Raw genomic sequence first — 20,273 nt, 5'->3', positions numbered from 1 at the left:
AAGCTAACCAACATGGAAGTGATGACAATATGAAAAGCCCTTCTCAAATAGGAACAGTCAGGTAAATACTACCAAATCGCAACTTCTTGAATGGTACAAGACAAGCATGCTCTTTTTCAAAAGGAAAGAGCTGCCTTTGGAGGTTCACTTACAGCCATCAACAAGAATGACATCTTGAGATAAATTCATCTTCTCATCGGGCAATCTGTGAAATCTCTTCTTCTTGGACACTCAAATTCTCTCTGCACGGCGCCAAGTTGGCCTCGAGAAACGACTGAATGTACCACCTTCTCCTGACAAATCAGCGTCTTGTTTTTGAACCTTCAAAGAACAAAGTCAATTATATCTCCACCAAATCACGACTTTGAGCGGCACACGACTGCAGGGCTTTTATTCAATGAGACTCAAGCTACCACTCTTGCCTTCTCTACTGCTTAATATCTACCAAGTCAACTCTATGCGACGTCGAAATGATCTCACAACAATCGCACCTTCAGTCCTTCAACAGAACTCCGGGTGTGCCTTAGTTAGCTCCACACTATTCAAATGCGAATCGATCAGTCCCGGCTTTACCTCTCTTGTCCCATCAGCACAAGCACAATGTCTGTGTTATGATTCTTCCAAATGGATTCCGACAATTTTTGACAAAGCGGTGCAGACGTGTGCCGATTTTGCAAGTACAGCCGTGCCAAGCGCATACCCGGCATTTGTTAACTTGGAGGGATTTTGCGGTAATATTGGAAATATAATGGCGACAATGGGGCCTGCTACCACCTCTCCCATTACGACTTTTGAATCATCAATTACGACTCCAACAATCCATAGTGTGATACCAGCTTGCAATACTGCTTTATCTCTGATACAATCTTGTGTTGGCCTGCTTCCAGGGTTTTTGGCTTTGGGTCCTTCTCAGCAGGCTTCATGCCTGTGTTACGCGAGTGTCACATCCTGGATCCCAAAGTCCTTTGATAATGCTATGGAGACTTGTTCACAATTTGCGCAAAGTGAAAGTGGGATTGCAGGGTTAGTCTCGACAGTTGATATGTTCAATGGTATCTGTGGAAGTATGGGAGATTTCTGGACAATGGAGGGGCACGTTTCATCTATGGTCACCTCGCACTCTATAACGTCTGATGTGGGCTTGGCTCCCTCGACTTCCATAAACTCCCCATCACCAGCCAGTATACCTGGATCTACTAGTTCGGTAATATCAACCATTGCTATTCGTTCCTCGACCCAGACCACGCGTTCAATTGTGAAAACAATCTCGGTCACAACATCAAGTAAATCAATGATCAGTACAACTTCAATGCCTGGACCTGAAGGAATTGACACTAATCAGGACGGAAATCAAGAACTGAAAGATGTCAGTGATCCGATGGTTATCTTGATTAGTTTTGCATGTGCAGCGTTGGTGCTTTTTTTATGCTAGTTCCTGCCTTGAGCAGGAAAGTAGCCATTGTATTGAGGCAAATGAGATCGGCGAGAACACCAAGAGGGATGATATAGATCATCGAGCGATAGGAGGTATCTGGGCTGTAAAGCTCTGGAATCGGTGTTGAAAGTTGGGACGGGCACATGGTAGGAGCCAAAGAGCAACCATTGGCGCATTTCGGGTATGGCATTTACTCGATGAGATGTGATTTTAGTATCAATTCATAACTGAGGGAGTGGATCGAGAAGTTGAAATGTTAACCCGGTCTGTTCTGTCATGACCTGGGCGTACCTCGTTCATGTGTCCGACCATGAGGCTTCAAGTCTGTTTGACTCTTCATGCATCTTGAAGCATTCAGCTTGGTTGGTTGATGTACCTTGGGGTAGCTCAGATATACAGTTCAAATAAAAATCACGAAACTCAAGTCGCACGAAATGAAACTTATCATGTGAAAAAGTGGTATCATACACGTCCATTAGTCTCTACTTTATTTGGCAAGCCGGCACCGCGGCTTGGACCCCATTTCCACTTTCTAACCTCCTATTTGACTTTTGACTTCCATGAGACCTCGGACTAAGCCACACGTCACTCTTGACATCCATAGTTTGACTAATACTCGGATGTAGAGGTGGTGATTCTCGTCCGTTGCTCGATATTACTGTCGTCGTGAATCCGACAATGGCGAGATCGGGCCTGAGATTTAGTTCCGTGTCGTACATTTTTGTTCGCCTTCGGTGCATTCCATCCATCATGCGCGTGTGAAGGCCTCCAGATGATCCGATCGATTTCTCCGACCAGTCAAGGAATGAGCGGATGAGAGGCTTGAGTGTCGCTAAGCAACAGGCTATGAGCCCGACAGCTGCTTCGACAATTGAGAGGATAACAACATCACTGATATGGGGTTAATAGGTGGAATTGTAAATGGAAAATGATGTGTGAGGGGAAACATACGCTAATGAATAGAGATAATCGCTGGTATGCAAGAGATCGTTAATGTATGCGATTCTTGTGAGGGTGCACACGCTAGCACTGGTAGTCTGTCAGTATCTGTCGAAGCAACCTCTATCGATTTGGCAAATGAACAACGTCGCTTACATGGAGCCCAATGCTAAAGTCATTGCGACCGCTGCTTTTGTTCTTGTTGTGATTTGAAGATCCGCCACAATAAACGCCGGAATTATCCCCAGAGTAAGATCTGTCAAGACGTTCACGACTCCATGGCCATATGCCATAGCTGCTATCGTAGAGCCCTCTAAACAATGCCCATCGGTTGCTCCTTCAAATCGCCTCCAGTAGAATGATATCGGTCTACATTGAAGTAACAAGATGATGAAAAAACCTGTGGTGTACAAGAGGAAGATTGTCATGGATATATAGATGGTGTATATATGAACTGGCTTCACGGCGATGCGGACGAGGTAAAGAGCGATGGATATCTTGATAACAGCTATAGTAGGAGGGTATATGATTTCCGAATAACACCACCACTAAAGAAAGATGTCAGAAAATTTAAAGCCGTGACTTGGTAACGAGAAGCATACTTTTAATCCGCGCAAGTAATGCTCCATGGTCATGCTGTCGATATGTTGTCCAAATCCCGAATTAATTCCCAACATGGTAAAAACAACTTCAACGCACAAAAGAAACTATGTGATGTCAGTATATAGGTACCCTTCCAAACCCTGCGTGATAGATATTACCAAAGAGCAAACTGCAATGGCATCATCAGCACCAAATGCCTTCAGCAACCTAGTTCGAACATAGCATCGTAAAGCAACCGCCACACACGCAATTCCAGAGAACAGTAATGTAATGATTAGAATTCCATCTTTTTTATCTGAAGCTTCTGTCACCATCTCGGCAGATTAAAATGTGCAAAGAAAAGTGAAGCAATGATCAAAGGAACTCAGAAGAAATAAAACAGTGACCAGCCTAGTGATTCATTGGGAAAAAATTACAAAATCAAGACGATCGACAAGAATGGGAGAAGATTTCTTGCTTTTCCATTTGTTTATACTTTTGCGCACTACCGGCAATGATAACGTGCTCCCCGAAGCTCTGTTTCTTGACATCTTGCGGGTATTCTTCGATATTGTATGGGGATAGAGCACAGATGGTCATTCCTTAATGATAACGTTGGTCCTTGTTTTGATATAAAAGGAAGTGATGGATCCGCTATTTTCATCAGTCACAATCATTCTACGCATATTGACCCCGAATTCTAGAACAATGCTTCTTCTTGTTGACTCCCCTCGTTCCATACCCAACGCTCAGGATTGGAAAAGAAAGAAATTTGAATATACCAAGTACCTCAATGTGGCTGAATAAGGTCGATATGTGGGTCTCTGTATATTTCTGGTGAAGTAAAGCAGGTCAACCCACTCAATTTGACCCGCTCTCAAGCCGCTGAGCGTTGAGGTATCCACATGGACGTCCACATGGAAGTACCCATACTCCGTATACTCCGTACTTGGTAGACGTAGCACTGGTCTCAGACTGAGACGACAAGATTGATTGACCTTGGATTTTCGAAATCCATAGAACTCCACGGGAAAAAGTGGTTTGAGCAAGATCGGATCGGAGCAGTAACCTTAGATTAAATGCCGATTAAGATTGGACAGTCATCTAACTCTCTTGATGCTGCACCGCCTGTTCATAAGCAGCCTATAGATCCTGAAGTTTATTTGAACATTTATTAAACCATACCGCCTTATAATTTGTGCAGGGTAAAACAACACGAACTTACGAAGTGATAGATATCGGAATAATACCGGCGAGTGTGCTATCGAAGAACAAGAAATATTATCCTGAACCCTGTGTTACCCCTGTGTTCCAATAATTAATGATACCTTGGCTAACTTTGCCATGGAAAAGGAGGAAATGAAGGTCGAGATACAATTCTCCCAAAGATGTCGAAGAAACAATGGAAGAGTCAATGGACATCTTTTATTTTTCAAGTACAAGATGTCGAGATCGAGACTACTCACGACAGCCTTCATGTGTTATCAGATTGATTCAATCCGGCAACTCATTCGCGACATAGGATAGATGGGAAACGGGATGCGAAAGAGACGCGTAATGTTCAATGAAATATTTGATGAATGAAATGAATCGACTTGTGAAGTTGTGAAGTGTTCGCATTGACATGGATGGCATAGATCTAAGAGTGATCCCTCCTGAGAACTACAGCCTGTCAGATCAAAGATGCCAAAAATATAAACTATCGTTTTAACGGTGCATCGAGGGATCAATCTTCTCCAAGATGCCAAGATGCTTGAACAATGATGAGCATCAAATTTCCCCAGTATGGATAATCAATACTAGGGAGATTTCAGCCTTTGTTCGTCCCGCTCATCACTCACAAACCATGATGCTCCAATGTTCCAGGCGAACCAGAGTAGATAAATCAATATAAACTTTCCCAATGTAGGTCTCTTGATTGAATCATGAAGATCTCTCGCAACTGCCGGAGAACTGTAAGAAGAGGTTTGTAGTACTTCATGTACTTTTTGGCGGTCATTACGCCAGGAAAAACATGAAAGTAAATGATAGCTTTTGTTGACTACAGCCGTGCGAGGACTGCCTGTTTAACCACCTCATATATGAGGTCGCATACTCCCTTGCAAGTAGAAATGAATTCTAGGTCTACTTGAGATGAATTACACTATTGATGAGAAATCTAAAGAGCACCCGAATGGTTTTTGTGCTGATGTCGTTTATTCATGCCGCCAAAGCATCCGAAAAAAAGGGACCAACTAACTAGACAAGGACGTCGCTTCCGTTGTAACCGAAGAAGATCACCTTTGGGCACGTGAGGAGCCACTCCATCTTCATGTCCTTTTGGTGGCATGTAGGGTTGGGCGATTTGATGATATATAATATCGTATATCGCTCAGTCAAATATAATATATAATATCGCTCAGATTGTATTATTTTTAGTACAGAAAGTGGAAATTTTGAAGATTTTTTTTAACTTTAATAAACCAATAGCTACTACTTTCAATCTAAATTTTGTTGATTTTGAATTATATAAAATTGATATAGAAATCACATAATTAGTACTAATAGAAATCACATGATTAGTACTGATGCACCTGACTTTTAGATCTAATTATACACTAAATTGAAAATTAGAACTCATCAAAAACTTTTTCCAAAAACGACCCACTTTTATTCATCCTGATGGTTTTATTGATCCGAAAAACACGTGCATAAACTTAGCATAATATTTTATATACCTCAAAAAGTGTTATAATATGAAATTATATAATCGACCCCCAAATTATATAATTCGCCCATCCCTAGTGGCATGACTATCATTCTTTTGATATACCGGTATGTTTCAGTTTTGGGGGTGCGCGATCGGAACGAGCCGCTCAAAGAAGTAAGAACGAGACTCATTTCTCAGGGTGGAGAAAAGATTGTATGACATTGATGAATCAAAGTTGAGTTGCGGCAAGCATCCAGAGAAGGGATCTTTGAACTCCAATGATAGCTGCCGACATACATCATTCAGAATATGAGAATAGACAGTGACGTACGCTAAGCCAAATGAAAGACGCGATAAACAAGTAGAAGCATTAAGGCAAGGAGGTGATATATAAACAAACGAGCAGCTGCCAAAAAAGGCAAATATGAGTACGAGGGAATCCGGAGGCCCCTTTGAATGTGTCTTGATTGTGAGCTAGGAATACTGAGAGACCACAAACTCAACACAGGTTGCCGTCGATACTCGATAGTACCTATCAGTGCAGGTGTTGTCGACTTGCTGGAAACTTTCAGGGGAAGAAATATTTAGAGAGACAGAATGTGCCACATATAATACCTACCCCCGTGGACAGATACATGTGTGGCTGAAGGATTACCTAATCCGAGGATACCTATGTCTCAATGTGGCGCAATTCTATGATAAGAACTATCAAGATTTTCCAATGGTTTCTTTCCAACATCTTCAATCCAAAGAGTTGAAGGAGGATCGTTTGTTGTTTCATCCTTATTGCAAAACAGAGTTCGCGTTGTGAAGGGCTGTTCCGAGGAACCAGATCGTTAGAGAGTGGTTAGCAATAGATAGCAAGCTTTTAAGTAAAAGCTGCATCTCTGCTTGAATTTTCAAAACCACAGGGAAAAGCACCACAGGGTAGGTAGAGATTCATAGTCGTCTTGACGAAAAACCACTATCAACATAGCCATGTCATTCTTTAACCCTTTTGTCGGTACTTCTCGATCTGGCGATGCTTGGTTTCTGGCTGGCCCTACATCTTCCTTTCCGAATATTACAGCCTCCGGAGATACTGTCCTATCCGATCGCTTACCATGCAAAGGTTCTTTCGCACCTGGTTGCAAAGTCTTTCATGTACCTGTTACCAATAGTCCTCAAGCAGTTGAAGTCGAGCTTGATGATGCCGTAGCAGCTGGACTCAAGGAGCAAGTTATAGTGTTTCAATACCAAGGCAAGTTTCATGCCGTTGATCATGTAAGTTTAGTTTACTTATTCTTGTTCCATGAAAAGACTGAGGGTATATTTCCAAAGGAAATTTGATGAATCACTACTGAATAATTGGTAGAGCTGTCCACATTCCTCTTTTCCACTTTCACGAGGCACACCGTTTGACATTGAGGATTTTGGCATACGATTGAGTGTAGGAATACAATGTCCAAAACATGACTGGTCTTTTGATTTGATTCATGGCAAAGGTGACCGAGGAAGTTATAAGTTGAAAGTCTGGGAAGTTCAACTACGATCAATTTCTGGGGCGGAGAATGGAGAGAGGGAAGTTTGGGTTAGAAGGAAGCAAAGGATAGGATGAGTGTCATTTGAGCCCGAATGCCAGGTTGAGATGGATAACAATCCGCCGAGGGAGAGGGGGAGATTTGACTTCTATGGACGATCAGACTGGTTTTGTTATGAGGTGCATGCTAGAATTTTAGCCATGCTGGTCATGGAGGCAGAAATCTGTCAGTAGCAGGACGCTCATGACCCCTCTCGATTTTCTAATCTGACTGTGGTATATAATTCAAAACACCATGGGTAGGTAGACAGTAAAACTTTAATAAGGTATTGAATCCAGCCTTCAGATTGCCTGAACGATTAAAGTTTTGCTTACAACAAAACAAGTGGGGTTACGCGGCAATGCGGGGTTTGCTGGAGATCGCCGACGCGGTAAAACGCTCCGGAAGAATTATGAATGCCTTCGGCCGAGTACCTGCCAAGTATATCCATTACATGTCTTGGAAAACACACGTAGATAGACATCGGTCAATAATTCACCGAAAATATTTTCCGATGATGAACCGAATGTCGGAGGAATACATGTTGGCTGGTTATCTCACGATACTTTATATACTGCCTCTACCGCCCCAACTTCCTGCTTTCTCATTTACAAGTAGTTATCCGAATCTACTCTCCTGAAGCCCATTGACCCAGTTGTCAAGCAGTAAATACCCTCCGTGATCTCGACCGTCGAACAATTAACTCGTACTTTCCAATACTCCCAAAATGGTTCGCAATCTTGGATTCCTTTTAACCGGTCTGGCTACTACATTGTTCGCATCCCCTGTTTACAGCGTAGCACCACCAGCATTTCTACTCGCCGGTGATTCAACAACGGCCGTTCAAAATGCAGCTTTGACAGGTGGTGGATGGGGTAATGGTTTTCTAGCTACACTTCGCAACGGAGCTGGAGGTATCAATTATGGACACAATGGTGCAACGACTGTAAGCTTCGTGAATGGTGGCGATTGGGCAAAAGTATTGGCATCTGTAGCAAAGTATAAGGCAGACTATACAACTTTTGTTACAATTCAAGTAAGTTTTGGCGAACGGCGGAGAGAAAAAAGTGATAAGATAGTGCTGACCCGTGAAACTAGTTTGGTCACAATGATCAAAAGGCAACCGCAAACATCTCAGTTGCGGAGTACATGACCAATTTGAAGAACATGGCGGAGGATGTAGTAGCGGCTGGTGGAACTCCAGTAAGTCAATACTTTTTCATAGACTTGAGTCTATATTGGGGGATATTCAAATGCCTCTTTTATGTTGGTATCGAAAACACGCAGGGGTTATCCATTGGGGACCAGAAAATACGGCAGAGGGGTGCCAGCGACAATCTCAATATACAACAGAGTTAACTAACCTGGGTACTTAGATCCTCGTCACCTCTCTGACCCGTCGAAGCTTCAATAGTTCAGGTCTTGCCAAAGAAGATCTTGCCGTACAAGCCAATGCTACCATAGCTGTTGCTAAATCGATCGGATCCTTATACATAGATCTTAACCGCGCATCCACAGACTATGTCGATGCTATTGGGGCGACCGATGCTGCGACGTATAACTTGACACCAACGGATTTCACACACATTAATGCTGCCGGAAGTGTTTTGTTCGGAAACATTGTCAGTGGATTGATCGATGTTGCCGTGGGCAAGTCATTGGGTTTCGATATTAAGACTTATACCAAGCCGAATGCGACAATTGCAAAGGATGTTGCCAGTGGGACTTATATATTCCCGAGTGGATTTGGAACTCTACCAAACAACACCCTTCCAGCATAGGATCACCGTATGATGAAAGAACGTTTTGGGAATTGTGTATACTTTGAGATTTCTTTTCTGGAAACTGTATATACTGCGATATGAGATTTAATGAAACGGAGATAATTATTTTACTAGATTGTTTGGTCGTGCCTTTGTTCTCCAATACAATCTAATATTAGACGAAAGGCTCTTCTGGGAGATGGAAGAAATAACGGCGGGCGATGGTATTTCAGCCCGGAAGAGACCATCACGGATGCTGTATATGAAATAATGCTGAGAATTAGATCCACTTGAAACTATTTGACAACGCACCTCTCATACGACATTACATCATTCAACATTGAATTTAACTGAAGTATCACAGATGTTCAACATGACATAATGAGCTCTCAAGGCTACAGTGACCCACAAAAAATAAGGGCCAAATTGCGTATTTCGTATTTTCCATGTGACAAAATCTTCAATATCATATTTTTAAAATTTTATTATTTAATAATTATAATTTTGAATGATTTCAAATCAAAATATTTTTGTATAGGGGAAAAAGCTTACTTAATATAAAAGGGAATTTATTATAAAAAGTTGTATAGTAGGATTAGTATTATATAAAATCAAAATCGAATTTAGATTTTTTTGTAATATAGTGAGATTAATTCTTTAATATAAAAAATCAAGACTATAAGGAATCTCTAAACCTGGGAGAAATAGGAATCTTGTCACGGTGTGGATACACGTGACCGATAAGCGATAAGCTAGACCCTGTAAGGCTAGCTTACAAATGAAAACTCTATATATCTTCATATTGAAAGATTCTGTATTGTAGCTCTTTAAGCTACATTTTAATTTACATTCTGTATCTATTATTCTTAATATTATTGAATATAGATTCCTAATCTTACCTATTTATTCTATAATATTACATAGCTTCTCCTAATATTATTATAATAATAATATTAGCTTTGTATTTGTTTAGTTACTCAAAAAATACCTTTAAGCTTAGTATAATTATAGTAAAGGATTCTTAAGCTTAATATTAATATTTCTAATTAATAGCTATATATACTATTGGATTAGAAGAAACTAATTTATTCTTCGAATATAAGATTTAAGAAATGTTTATTAAAAGATATATTAAAGTCTTTTTATACAAACAAATTGCTATATAGAATATCCACCTGCTTAATTGTTTTATTAAATCTATGTCTGCTTTTATTACATCCTCTAAAATAATATTTACTAAATCTATTCTCAAATCATTTAATATTATTATACCTATTCTATTTACTATTACCCACTTAAATAAATATATCCTTAATTCTAAAGAATTTAATAATTTCCTATTTAATTTATAAAGATTTATTTAATAAATATATATAAAAATAAATTCGAATTCTAATTATTTTCCTATTATTTCTATTTATCTAATTTATATTATTAGAAAACTTACTGAAAAAGCTTATAAACTAATCCTTTTTAAGATTATTCGCAATATTCTGTAATTTACTAATTATAATCTATTTTTGGAATATTTAAAGAATATTTTTAAAGATTCTAATTATAAATAAAATATTCAGAATCAATTATATTAATTCAAATAAAGATATCTTAATTTTAATATCTATTTTGCTAAATTTCAGAAACTAGTTCTAAAAAACGAGATATCTAATAATATTCTAATTCTATTATTATTTTAAGAAATCTTTTGAGAACTATAAGATATACTACTTTATAATCTGTTTTTGTTTTATAATTTCTAGAAATATTCTATTTATTTATAATAATTTGATAATGGATTTTATTAGTATTAATAATAAATCTCTCAAAACTATTTTATTACTTTTATTTTTATTAAAAAAAGATTTTTATTTTATTATTTAAATCTATTTATAATTCTATAATCTAATCTTTTTATATAAATAAGACTATTTTTCCATTTATTTAAGGAGAAGATTCTATGAATTTTAGTTTTTAATATTATATTATTAATAATAGTTTGTTTTAAAAGAAATAAAAAGAATATTATTATTATGACTTTGCTAGCTATTTAATTTATAATTGTTTACATTCTGATATCCATTCTATTTAGTTCAGAATTGGGATTTCTAATTTCCTTTAGATATAACCCTATCCCAAGAAATTTATTAAAGGGCAGAATATCTATTTGATTTCTGTCTTACTCTCTGTTTTAATTATTACCCCATTCTTCGATTAGTTTGTTTAGATTGGGAAATAGGATTTGTTTAATTTAAATTGCTATTAGAGCAATTTTCTATGTAAACTTTATTTATCTATTATTATTATTTAAGAATTATTCTTGAAAAATAAATTGAATAATTGTATAGATCTAATAATCCTATCTATTACCCTGCTTTTGGGAAGAGATACTCTTTCAATTTATGCTATAATGGATAATAATTATAAAGAGATTGTTTTTGTTAATTAAAACTGGATATTATTCTAAAAGATTCCTGAATACAAACTATCTATTATTTTCAAAGTTATTGGATTTGATAACAAAATTCCATCTAGAAATCGAGTTATTTTCTATATTTATATTAAATTTAAAATTAATGATTATATTAAAAAAAAATCACTTTATATATAATTGAATTAGTTTATTATTTTATAGTATTAGGTATAGTTTAGTTTAAAAAGTACAATTTCTATATTGATTTTATAATAAACTTATTTCAATTTGATAGTTTATATTATTATAAATTCTGTAATACTCTATCCCGTCTATTTTGAATAAAAGCTCTATCTGATATTCTTTTGAAAGTCTAATCTATATATCTATCTAATTATCCTAAAGATCTTAAGAATTAAGATATAGCTATAATCTTTTTAAAAGCTTATTCTGTATATATTTATTGAAAATATAAAATATTTCAGATCTTTATTGGATAGATTAATAATATCCTAAACAAAAAAAAAGAATTCGATTCGAATAATCTTTTATCTGAATTCCAAAACTAAAAAAATGTATTTTCCTTATAAAATATTAATAAATTATTATTATATTAATTATACAATTACAAAATCTGATTTCAAAAAGAAGCTATATTATTCTTTAAAGTTTTATATATTATATTCTGAATTGAACTTAAAACTCTAAAAAAATAATTAGAAGAGAATTTGAAGAAAAGGTTTATTTATTCTAGTTTTTTGTTTATTATATTATTTATTCTATTTGTTAAAAAAGCCAATAAAAGCCTTTATTTTTGTGTTGATTATAGAATTCTAAATAATTTGTTTGTAAAAGATTAATATTTGTTATTGCTAATTAAAAAATCCCTAAATAATTTGAAAAGAATAAAATATTTTAATAAGATCAATATTATCTTTATTTTCAATAATATTAGAATTAAGGAAGGATAAGAGTATTTAATTATATTCTGTATTCAATTCGGCTTATTCGAGTTTCTGATTATATTATTTGAGCTGATAGGGGCATTTACTATATTCTAGAGATTCATTAACAACTTTTTATATAAATATTTAAATATATTTTGTACCACATATCTAAACAATATATTAATATATAATTATACCCGAGAGAAATATATTTATTATATTCAAAAAGTTCTGTAAATATTGTGAGAAGCCAATCTATTTATAAAATTCAAAAAATGTGAATTCCTGAAATCTGAAATCATCTTTTTTAATCTGATTATAGAGAAAAATAATATCCGGATAAATCCAGAGAAGATAAGAATTATTGTAAATTGGAAACTGTTTGATATTATAAATATTTTATAATAACAAAACTACTAAATTATTATTAAACTCACTAATCTGAATTTCTATTTTAATTTAATTTCCGAATTATCTATTACCCCAAAAAACTAAATATTAAATTTAATATTCTAATTAAAAGGTTAGAGAATCTCCCTAAAAAGGAGAATGAATATTTCCTATACTAAAATCGAATTATTCTGAAAAAAGAAAACTTGAATCCTAATCTATTTTCGATTATTAATACTCTGAAAAAAATCAAGATTATTAAGAAAATATAATTTATTATTATTATATAAAATTAAAGAAATTCCGATTCTATTAACCCTTCTAATTCTATTATATCTAAATCTGAACTTCTACTTATTATATTAAAACCTAATCCTATAATACCCCTAGAAAACCAAGAAACTCCTTTAGATCTATTTACCAATCTATTATTATCAAGGTACGGGTAAAGACTTATATTGTACTATAAGGGTGGAAGAGCTATAGAAGGATAAGGTTCTCTTATAGGAAATAGAGTATATTAATAGTATATACCTGAGACATAAAAACAATATAATTAGCACCGTAATAGTATCCCCTTTTTAAAACTTACTTATCTCAAGTAAATTAAAATACAATTTAACTAATTTTATTAATTTTTAATAAAATTGTAATAAGAAATTAATCCATAAGATCAGCTTATTTATTATTTAAATTAAATAAATAATGAATTTAATTAAATAAGAATCTAAAATCTTCTGGGATAATATTAAAAAACTCTAATTTCTGTTATAGAGTTGAAGTAAATTCTTCTAAGGCCTATAGTCAGTTGGTTATCCTTCCTTAATCTACCCTACCCTCGTTTTGGAATTATACTTGGTGTAGAATTATCTGAAATAATAGATCTTTTGAATCTTATTTATGTAGGCGGATTCGGTTTATTTGGATTTATTAGGTGAAATATAATAATTATTTCTTTTTGATTTTTAAGATTCTTAATTAATTATTATAATAATAAATAATATTTTTATTTGATTTGATAATAAAATCTATTTTCATTATAATAATCAAGTAATTTATTAAATTTCTATTATTAAATTTCTTTATTTATATTATTATTTCTTTTCAGAATTTAATTTTAATTATAATAAGACTTTATTTTATTGATTATAATTTAATCAATTAATTTAATTAAATTATAAAATAATTTGAGTAATAAATTATAAAATATTAGAAAATTTTGAAAGTAATAGGTAGTTAGAGTAAATAGATATATTTATAAATTTTTAGAATCTTATAAAACTTAATCTATTTATTATTATTTTTTTATAAATTAATTAATCTTTATATTATATTCTTTTTTTTATATAAAAAAATGTTAATATATATTTTGTTTGTATAATCTTTATATTTTTAAATGGTTTAGATAATTAAAGTTTTTAGTTTTATCAAAATGGTATCAAATCAATTTGTAATCTTATTAGCTTTTAGGAATTTGTATTTTTATTAGTATAAAAGGTTTAGTAGGATAAATAAAAAGAATTCGATTTTGAGTTATGGATAGAAATTATAGTTAATAAAAACGGGAATATATTAATAATTTCTAAAATAATATTATTAAATATAAATTCTATTAATAATAATTAATTATATTAATTATTCTAATAAAAGTTTATAAAAGCTTATAAGTATTATTTTATTATAATATTAAATCTTTTTATTTAATTATTCAATTTAAAATAGAACAAAAAAATTGTTTTAAAATAATCAATAAATATTCAAAAAATATATTCAAAATATTAATATGAATTATAAGTTTTTATTAAATATAATATTATTAAATATACTATATAAACAATAAACTTTTTCAATAAAACAATTAGTAAATTCCTCTATAAATAGGCTAATTATTAATATAAAATAATATATTTTATTAGATACTAAATAATAATAACTATATAATTATATTTATAGTTATAATATTTATAAATAGATAATAATATAATATAATTAATAGAAATATTAGATTAAAATCAAAATAGAATTAATAAAGATTCAAGAAATCTAAGAATTATAAAATAAAAAAACTTTATATAAAAATATAGTTAATAGATTTATATATAAATTTCAATTTTTTTATTATATTAAACTATTAATATATATAAAAAATAAAATTAATAATCTTAATATAATCTAGATATCCAGTAAATCTAATCAAATATATTTAATAAATAATTTATATATGAAGCTTAATAAATAAAGAAATAAATAATTGATTTTGATAGAATATTTATTTATTAATTAATTTATAATCTTAAAAAACTATTTAGAGATTTTTTTTAATTATTAATAGTTAATAATAAATAACAAAATTCTGAAGTATTTTGTATATATTAATAATTAATACAAATAAATTATATATTTTATTAATAAAATTATTAATTAGTTTTTCAATATTGAAAATAATAATATTTATAAGGGTTATAATAAGATTTATAATATTATTTATTTATCTAATAAAATCTCTATATATAATTATATTGAATATTTATTTTAAAAATATTATTTATAAATGATTCTTAATCCAATTATTATTAAAATTGATATATATAAAGCGATTTTCTATTTTCGACTAAAAATATTAAAATAAATTATCTTATAATTCAATCGATATATAATATAAAAATTGAATTCTAAGAGGAACTTTACCCATTTTACTTACCTTTAATTCAATATCTTTATTAATATGAAATACTCCAAATTCTTATAATCAATAATAATTTTAAATAATTTCTGAATTTTATATAACTCAATCTTTATTTCTTTAAAGATTTAATAATTACTAATAATTTTTTATTATAAATCTTATAATTATATTTAACTATATTATATTTTAATAAAAATAAGTAATTAATTATAATTAATTCTTATTGTTATATTAAAAAACAATTTTTTCTATAATCTAATTAAAAATATTTATTTTAATAATTATATAATAATAATAATTGAATATAATAAGAATTAAAATAAAAGTAAATATCTACTTTAAATTATTAAAAATGGTTTTGTAATTAATGATTTATTACTATATAAACTCCTTTTTTAATAAATAATTAAATAATTCTATAATTTTCAAAAAGTTATAAATAAAATATCAATAAAAGTTAATAAATCTAAAAAAATATTGAAAATCTTTTAGTTTTATTAATAATTTTCAATTGAAAATCGTTTTAATTTTATCTAAATTTATTTCGATTTTATTAGATGTAATGATCAATTCAAGGTATTTAATTTATATAATTTTAAATTTATATTTTTCAATATCAATTTGTAAATCAATATTAATTAATCTTTATATAATTTTACAAATCTATTTTTAATAATTTATAATACTAATAGAATAAATCAAAATATTATTTAGATATGTAGTATAATTTCTATTTAAAAAATCGAAAAGGATATGATTAATATAATTTTGAAATAAAATAAAAGTATTACAAAAACCAAAAGATATTATTAAAAACTTAAAAAAATCAAAGCAAATTATAAAAATTATTTTTTATTTATATTTTTTTATAATTCTTAATTTATTAAATATAATAATAATATTTAATTTGATATAAACTTTTATATAATATAAAGTATTAAAAGTCTTTTTAATTAATAATAAGAAATATCAATTCTTAATAATAATATTATTTAATTTATAATAATTTTGGTAAATATAAACATTTTCTTTAAGCTTTATAATTAATAAAAATAAAATAGTTAATTTAAAATAGGATTTATAAATAAACCCTTTATTCAAGTTATTATTAAGCTATTTATATATAATCTAAAATTCAATTAGGGATATTAGATATTCTTTGTTATATAATAATTTCTTACCTAATATAAGTTTAATGTTATAATTCCAAAAGTATTTAAAAGAAAGTTTTATTAATAAGTACGAATAGAAATTTTATATAGATTATTTAATTAAGATAATAATCTATTTAAATATTAATTGTAAATACTATTAGATAATTAATTTTCTCTATGAATTTCTCAATATCACTTTCTATAATATTATAGTGTAGTTAGATAAAAATTATTCATTAATATTTACTATAATTTATAATAATATTCAATTTGTTTTAGATTAGTTTTATAACATCTCTATTCTAATCTTTACAAAATTAAATAAAACTAATAGTAGTAAAGTATCTAATATTATTCAATCTTATTAGATATTATACTTTTCATTAGATTTTTCTAGAAGTATTAAGGTTTGTAAAATACTTCTGAAGATTAACTCAAATATTTTGAATTTGAATATTTCTAAGATTTTAATAATAATTTTAAGGATTATAAATAAATCTCAAATAATAATAAGATGATTTTAAAGCTTTTATTATAATCTTTTCTATAAAAATTGATTTTGGAATAAGCTTTATAAAGAAGATTTAGGAGTATTAGATATAACTTTACTATTTTTTAATAAAATTATTTTTTGAGTATTTTCTATATAAAAATAATAATTATTATAATATTAGTAAAGTAGTAATATCTTAAATAATATATAAATATAAATTTAAATATTATTATTAATCAATTAATAATAGGATTGTAATATTAAAGCTATAAAAAACTAAGGATTATAGAATCTATAATTAATAAAATAGTAATATAAAATAAATTTATTTCTTATAGTTATCAATTTATATATTTAGGAATATGTATTAAGAAAAAATATTAAAGAATTTATTATCAATTAAAAATAAATAATAAATATAAGAAAGAGAATATATAATATTCGAAATTTAAAAATAACTTTTTTATTAATAAAGTTATAATTTATAGCTCTATTATTTACAAAATTAATAAATAGGATAATTATATTAAATACAAGAAAGATTTTTATTAAAATTTTAAAAGATTTATTATTTATTAATCTAAAATATAAAGAATTTTTAAATATAATTGATTTTTTAATTTATAAAGGTAAATTTTCTATAAAAAATTTCGATTTGTAATTATAAATTGAGATTAATCTTTTAATATATTCGATTAAGAAATTGAATTACTGCTTTTTTTCAAATAAATAAAATTCTTAATATAATCTTTTAGATCAAATACTTAAATAAAATTAGAGAAAATCAGGGAGATATAATATAATAATATAATTAAAAAACAATTAATAAATAGAAATAAATTTTGATATAAAGAAATAATAGTGTTATAATAGGATTCGGGATTTTTATATTAATTAATTATAGGAAAATAATTAATATAAAAAATGTATTTTATATAATATTAATATTATACTTTATATTTTTAATTTGTTTTTTTTATAATTACTTTTAACATAATTTAGTTTTTTATAATAAAAATAAAAACCAAGTTTAATATATTATTCTTGAGTATAACAAATTGAAAAATATTAATTTAATTGAGTAGTATTTAATTATATAGGATTATTAGAGAGATTAGGTGTAAAAAAAGATATAGTAATAGTTAGCTTTTTATTATAGGATTTTGATTAATTATAATTAAAATTAATACCTTGATTTTTTTGTTAATTATCAAAATAATTACAATTAAAGTTAGTATTTTGGTTTTTTTATTAATTATCAAAATAAGCTTTTTTCTTTAAATTGTTATAAATATTTTATTATTAAATTATTTATATTTTAATATTAGTAATAAAGGATTTATTTAAGTAATTGATAGATATATTAATTAATTCTTGTAAAATTTTAAGTTTAAGATTTATAATCTATTATTTAATAATCTTTTTATATCTAATAGTAAATTATTTAAATTTGATAATAAAATTGTTAAATAGAGTTTTCTTTATTTTGTATTTATTGTAATTTATAAATATTTTATAAGAGAGGTTAAGAATTTAATATTATTTATTCAATTTACTTTATATATTTATAATAATATACTATCTAGAAAACTAAAGATTGAAATTATGTGAATTATTAATAATTGTATCAAAATATATTTAATTATTTGTATAAGTAGAATTAGAAAATAAATTGATAAGAAATATAATTTTTTAAAACTTTAATTTATTCTTATAATTTATAATTGAATAATAATTAATAATATTATAAAATGTAATATATTAATTTTAATACTTTATAATATTTTGTTTATTATTATTAAACTTTTCAGAAATAATAAAATACTTATAATAATATAAGATCTACAGATTATTTTGAATAACGATTTTCAATATATTAATTATATTATTTAATTTATTGACTTTGGTTTGGATATTAATAATTTGGATTTAGAATATATTTATATATAATTTAATTGATTTAAATATAATTTGAATAACTACAAAATATATAATATTTGAATTGTTAAACAAATTTGTAAATAAAAAGATATTGGTTTTAATAAAATTAAGAATATAATTTAAAAATAAAAATTGAAGGGATAGATTAGATATAGGTATCTAATCGATTATAGTTATAATTAAAATTTAGAATAATAGCAATTAGGGTATATAGTGGGGTGATAATGGATTTGATTGATTCAATCAAATTAGAATTTCAGTGGATTTGGAATAGAAATAAAATTAGAATAGTTTTTAAAAAGATAATATAAATTATTAAGATATAAATAAAGACTTATATTGTATTATAAGAATGAAAGAGCTATGGAAGGGTAAGACCCTTTTATAGGAAGTAGGGCACGCTAATAGTATATGCCTGAGGCATGAAGGCAACGTAGTTGGCGCTGTGACAATTATCCCTATTCCGAAAAAACTATTAAGTTAACCCTATTTCCAAATCTATTCTAAAATCCCTACAAAAAGGATCCCCGAAATACTCGAAAATCACTTTTATTAAATGCTTTGAAAACAATAGTTTATTATATTATCAAAAAAAGCTATATATTCCTAATTATGATTTTCTAAAAGCTTATCTACTTTATCTATATTACAAGTCCCCTATTACTAATTATCCATATTATACTCAAACCTTCGAATTACTGTTTTAAGATTACTACTAATCTAGCTATTATAATTATATTATATAATAAATCCGCAATTACTATAATTACCACTATATTACTTCAAATTATGAAGATTAGAAAGAAGTTTTTTATTTACTTTCAATTTCATAAAGAATCTAATGAAATATTTCAATAGATTTCATTATATATTTACCTGAAAATATTGATTTTAATATTATTATAATAATAGTTAATTATCTAATTAAAATAAAATATTTTTTGCCCTATTATAGTATTTATAACTTTAAAGAAATCATTTGTTTATTTCAAAAGAATATCTAAAAGCTTTATAATTTGCTTTTCATAATTATCTTTAATTATAAAGCTTAATTTATATTTGAATTTTGGAAATATATTTATAAATATTTAGAAGTATTTACCAAACTCTTTATTATTTATCATTCTGAGATTAATAAATAAATCAAAAAAGCTAATATAATACTAAAATAATATCTTAAATTATATATGATTTATTTATAAGATGATTGAATAGAATGATTTTTATTTATTAAATTTTTTATTAATAATATCTAATTCGAAAATATTCGAATAACTTCGTTTTTCTT

The 20,273-nt window shown here is 28.2% G+C and overlaps 4 protein-coding genes across 4 annotated transcripts; 3 read left to right on the top strand and 1 right to left on the bottom strand.

Annotated features, from left to right (window-relative positions):
- Window positions 1-397: 397 nt before the first annotated feature.
- Window positions 398-1,432, top strand: EAE98_009914 (uncharacterized protein; the record flags this gene model as incomplete). The annotated part of the gene is made up of 1 exon (XM_038957535.1): window positions 398-1,432. The coding sequence occupies one exon, from the start codon at window positions 398-400 to the stop codon at window positions 1,430-1,432; it is 1,035 nt and encodes a 344-aa protein (XP_038805998.1).
- A 485-nt stretch (window positions 1,433-1,917) lies between these two features.
- On the bottom strand, window positions 1,918-3,291 carry EAE98_009913 (uncharacterized protein; the record flags this gene model as incomplete). Its single annotated transcript, XM_038957534.1, has 5 exons — window positions 1,918-2,326; window positions 2,387-2,464; window positions 2,531-2,922; window positions 2,977-3,081; window positions 3,136-3,291. 5 exons carry the CDS (start codon window positions 3,289-3,291, stop codon window positions 1,918-1,920), a joined length of 1,140 nt encoding a protein of 379 aa, XP_038805997.1.
- Window positions 3,292-6,281: 2,990 nt separating this feature from the next.
- On the top strand, window positions 6,282-7,747 carry EAE98_009912 (uncharacterized protein). The gene is made up of 2 exons (XM_038957533.1): window positions 6,282-6,908; window positions 7,000-7,747. Exons 1-2 carry the CDS (start codon window positions 6,624-6,626, stop codon window positions 7,240-7,242), a joined length of 528 nt encoding a protein of 175 aa, XP_038805996.1. The 5' UTR covers window positions 6,282-6,623; the 3' UTR covers window positions 7,243-7,747.
- A 184-nt stretch (window positions 7,748-7,931) lies between these two features.
- On the top strand, window positions 7,932-8,985 carry EAE98_009911 (uncharacterized protein; the record flags this gene model as incomplete). Its single annotated transcript, XM_038957532.1, has 3 exons — window positions 7,932-8,240; window positions 8,303-8,407; window positions 8,581-8,985. 3 exons carry the CDS (start codon window positions 7,932-7,934, stop codon window positions 8,983-8,985), a joined length of 819 nt encoding a protein of 272 aa, XP_038805995.1.
- Between the last annotated feature and the right edge of the window lie 11,288 nt (window positions 8,986-20,273).

This window comes from Botrytis deweyae (assembly GCF_014898535.1).
Source record: "Botrytis deweyae strain B1 chromosome Unknown BDEW_032, whole genome shotgun sequence".
Taxonomy (NCBI): domain Eukaryota; kingdom Fungi; phylum Ascomycota; class Leotiomycetes; order Helotiales; family Sclerotiniaceae; genus Botrytis; species Botrytis deweyae.
Note: the sequence above shows the minus strand (reverse complement) of the source record. Positions and strands in the feature narration are given on the sequence as shown.

Coding starts and splice junctions, on each gene's coding strand:
- EAE98_009912 (XM_038957533.1), top strand. CDS start 6,624: ATGTCATTCTTTAACCCTTTTGTCGGTACTTCTCGATCTGGCGATGCT. Junction 6,909..6,999: donor AGTTTCATGCCGTTGATCAT/GTAAGTTTAGTT, acceptor AATAATTGGTAG/AGCTGTCCACATTCCTCTTT.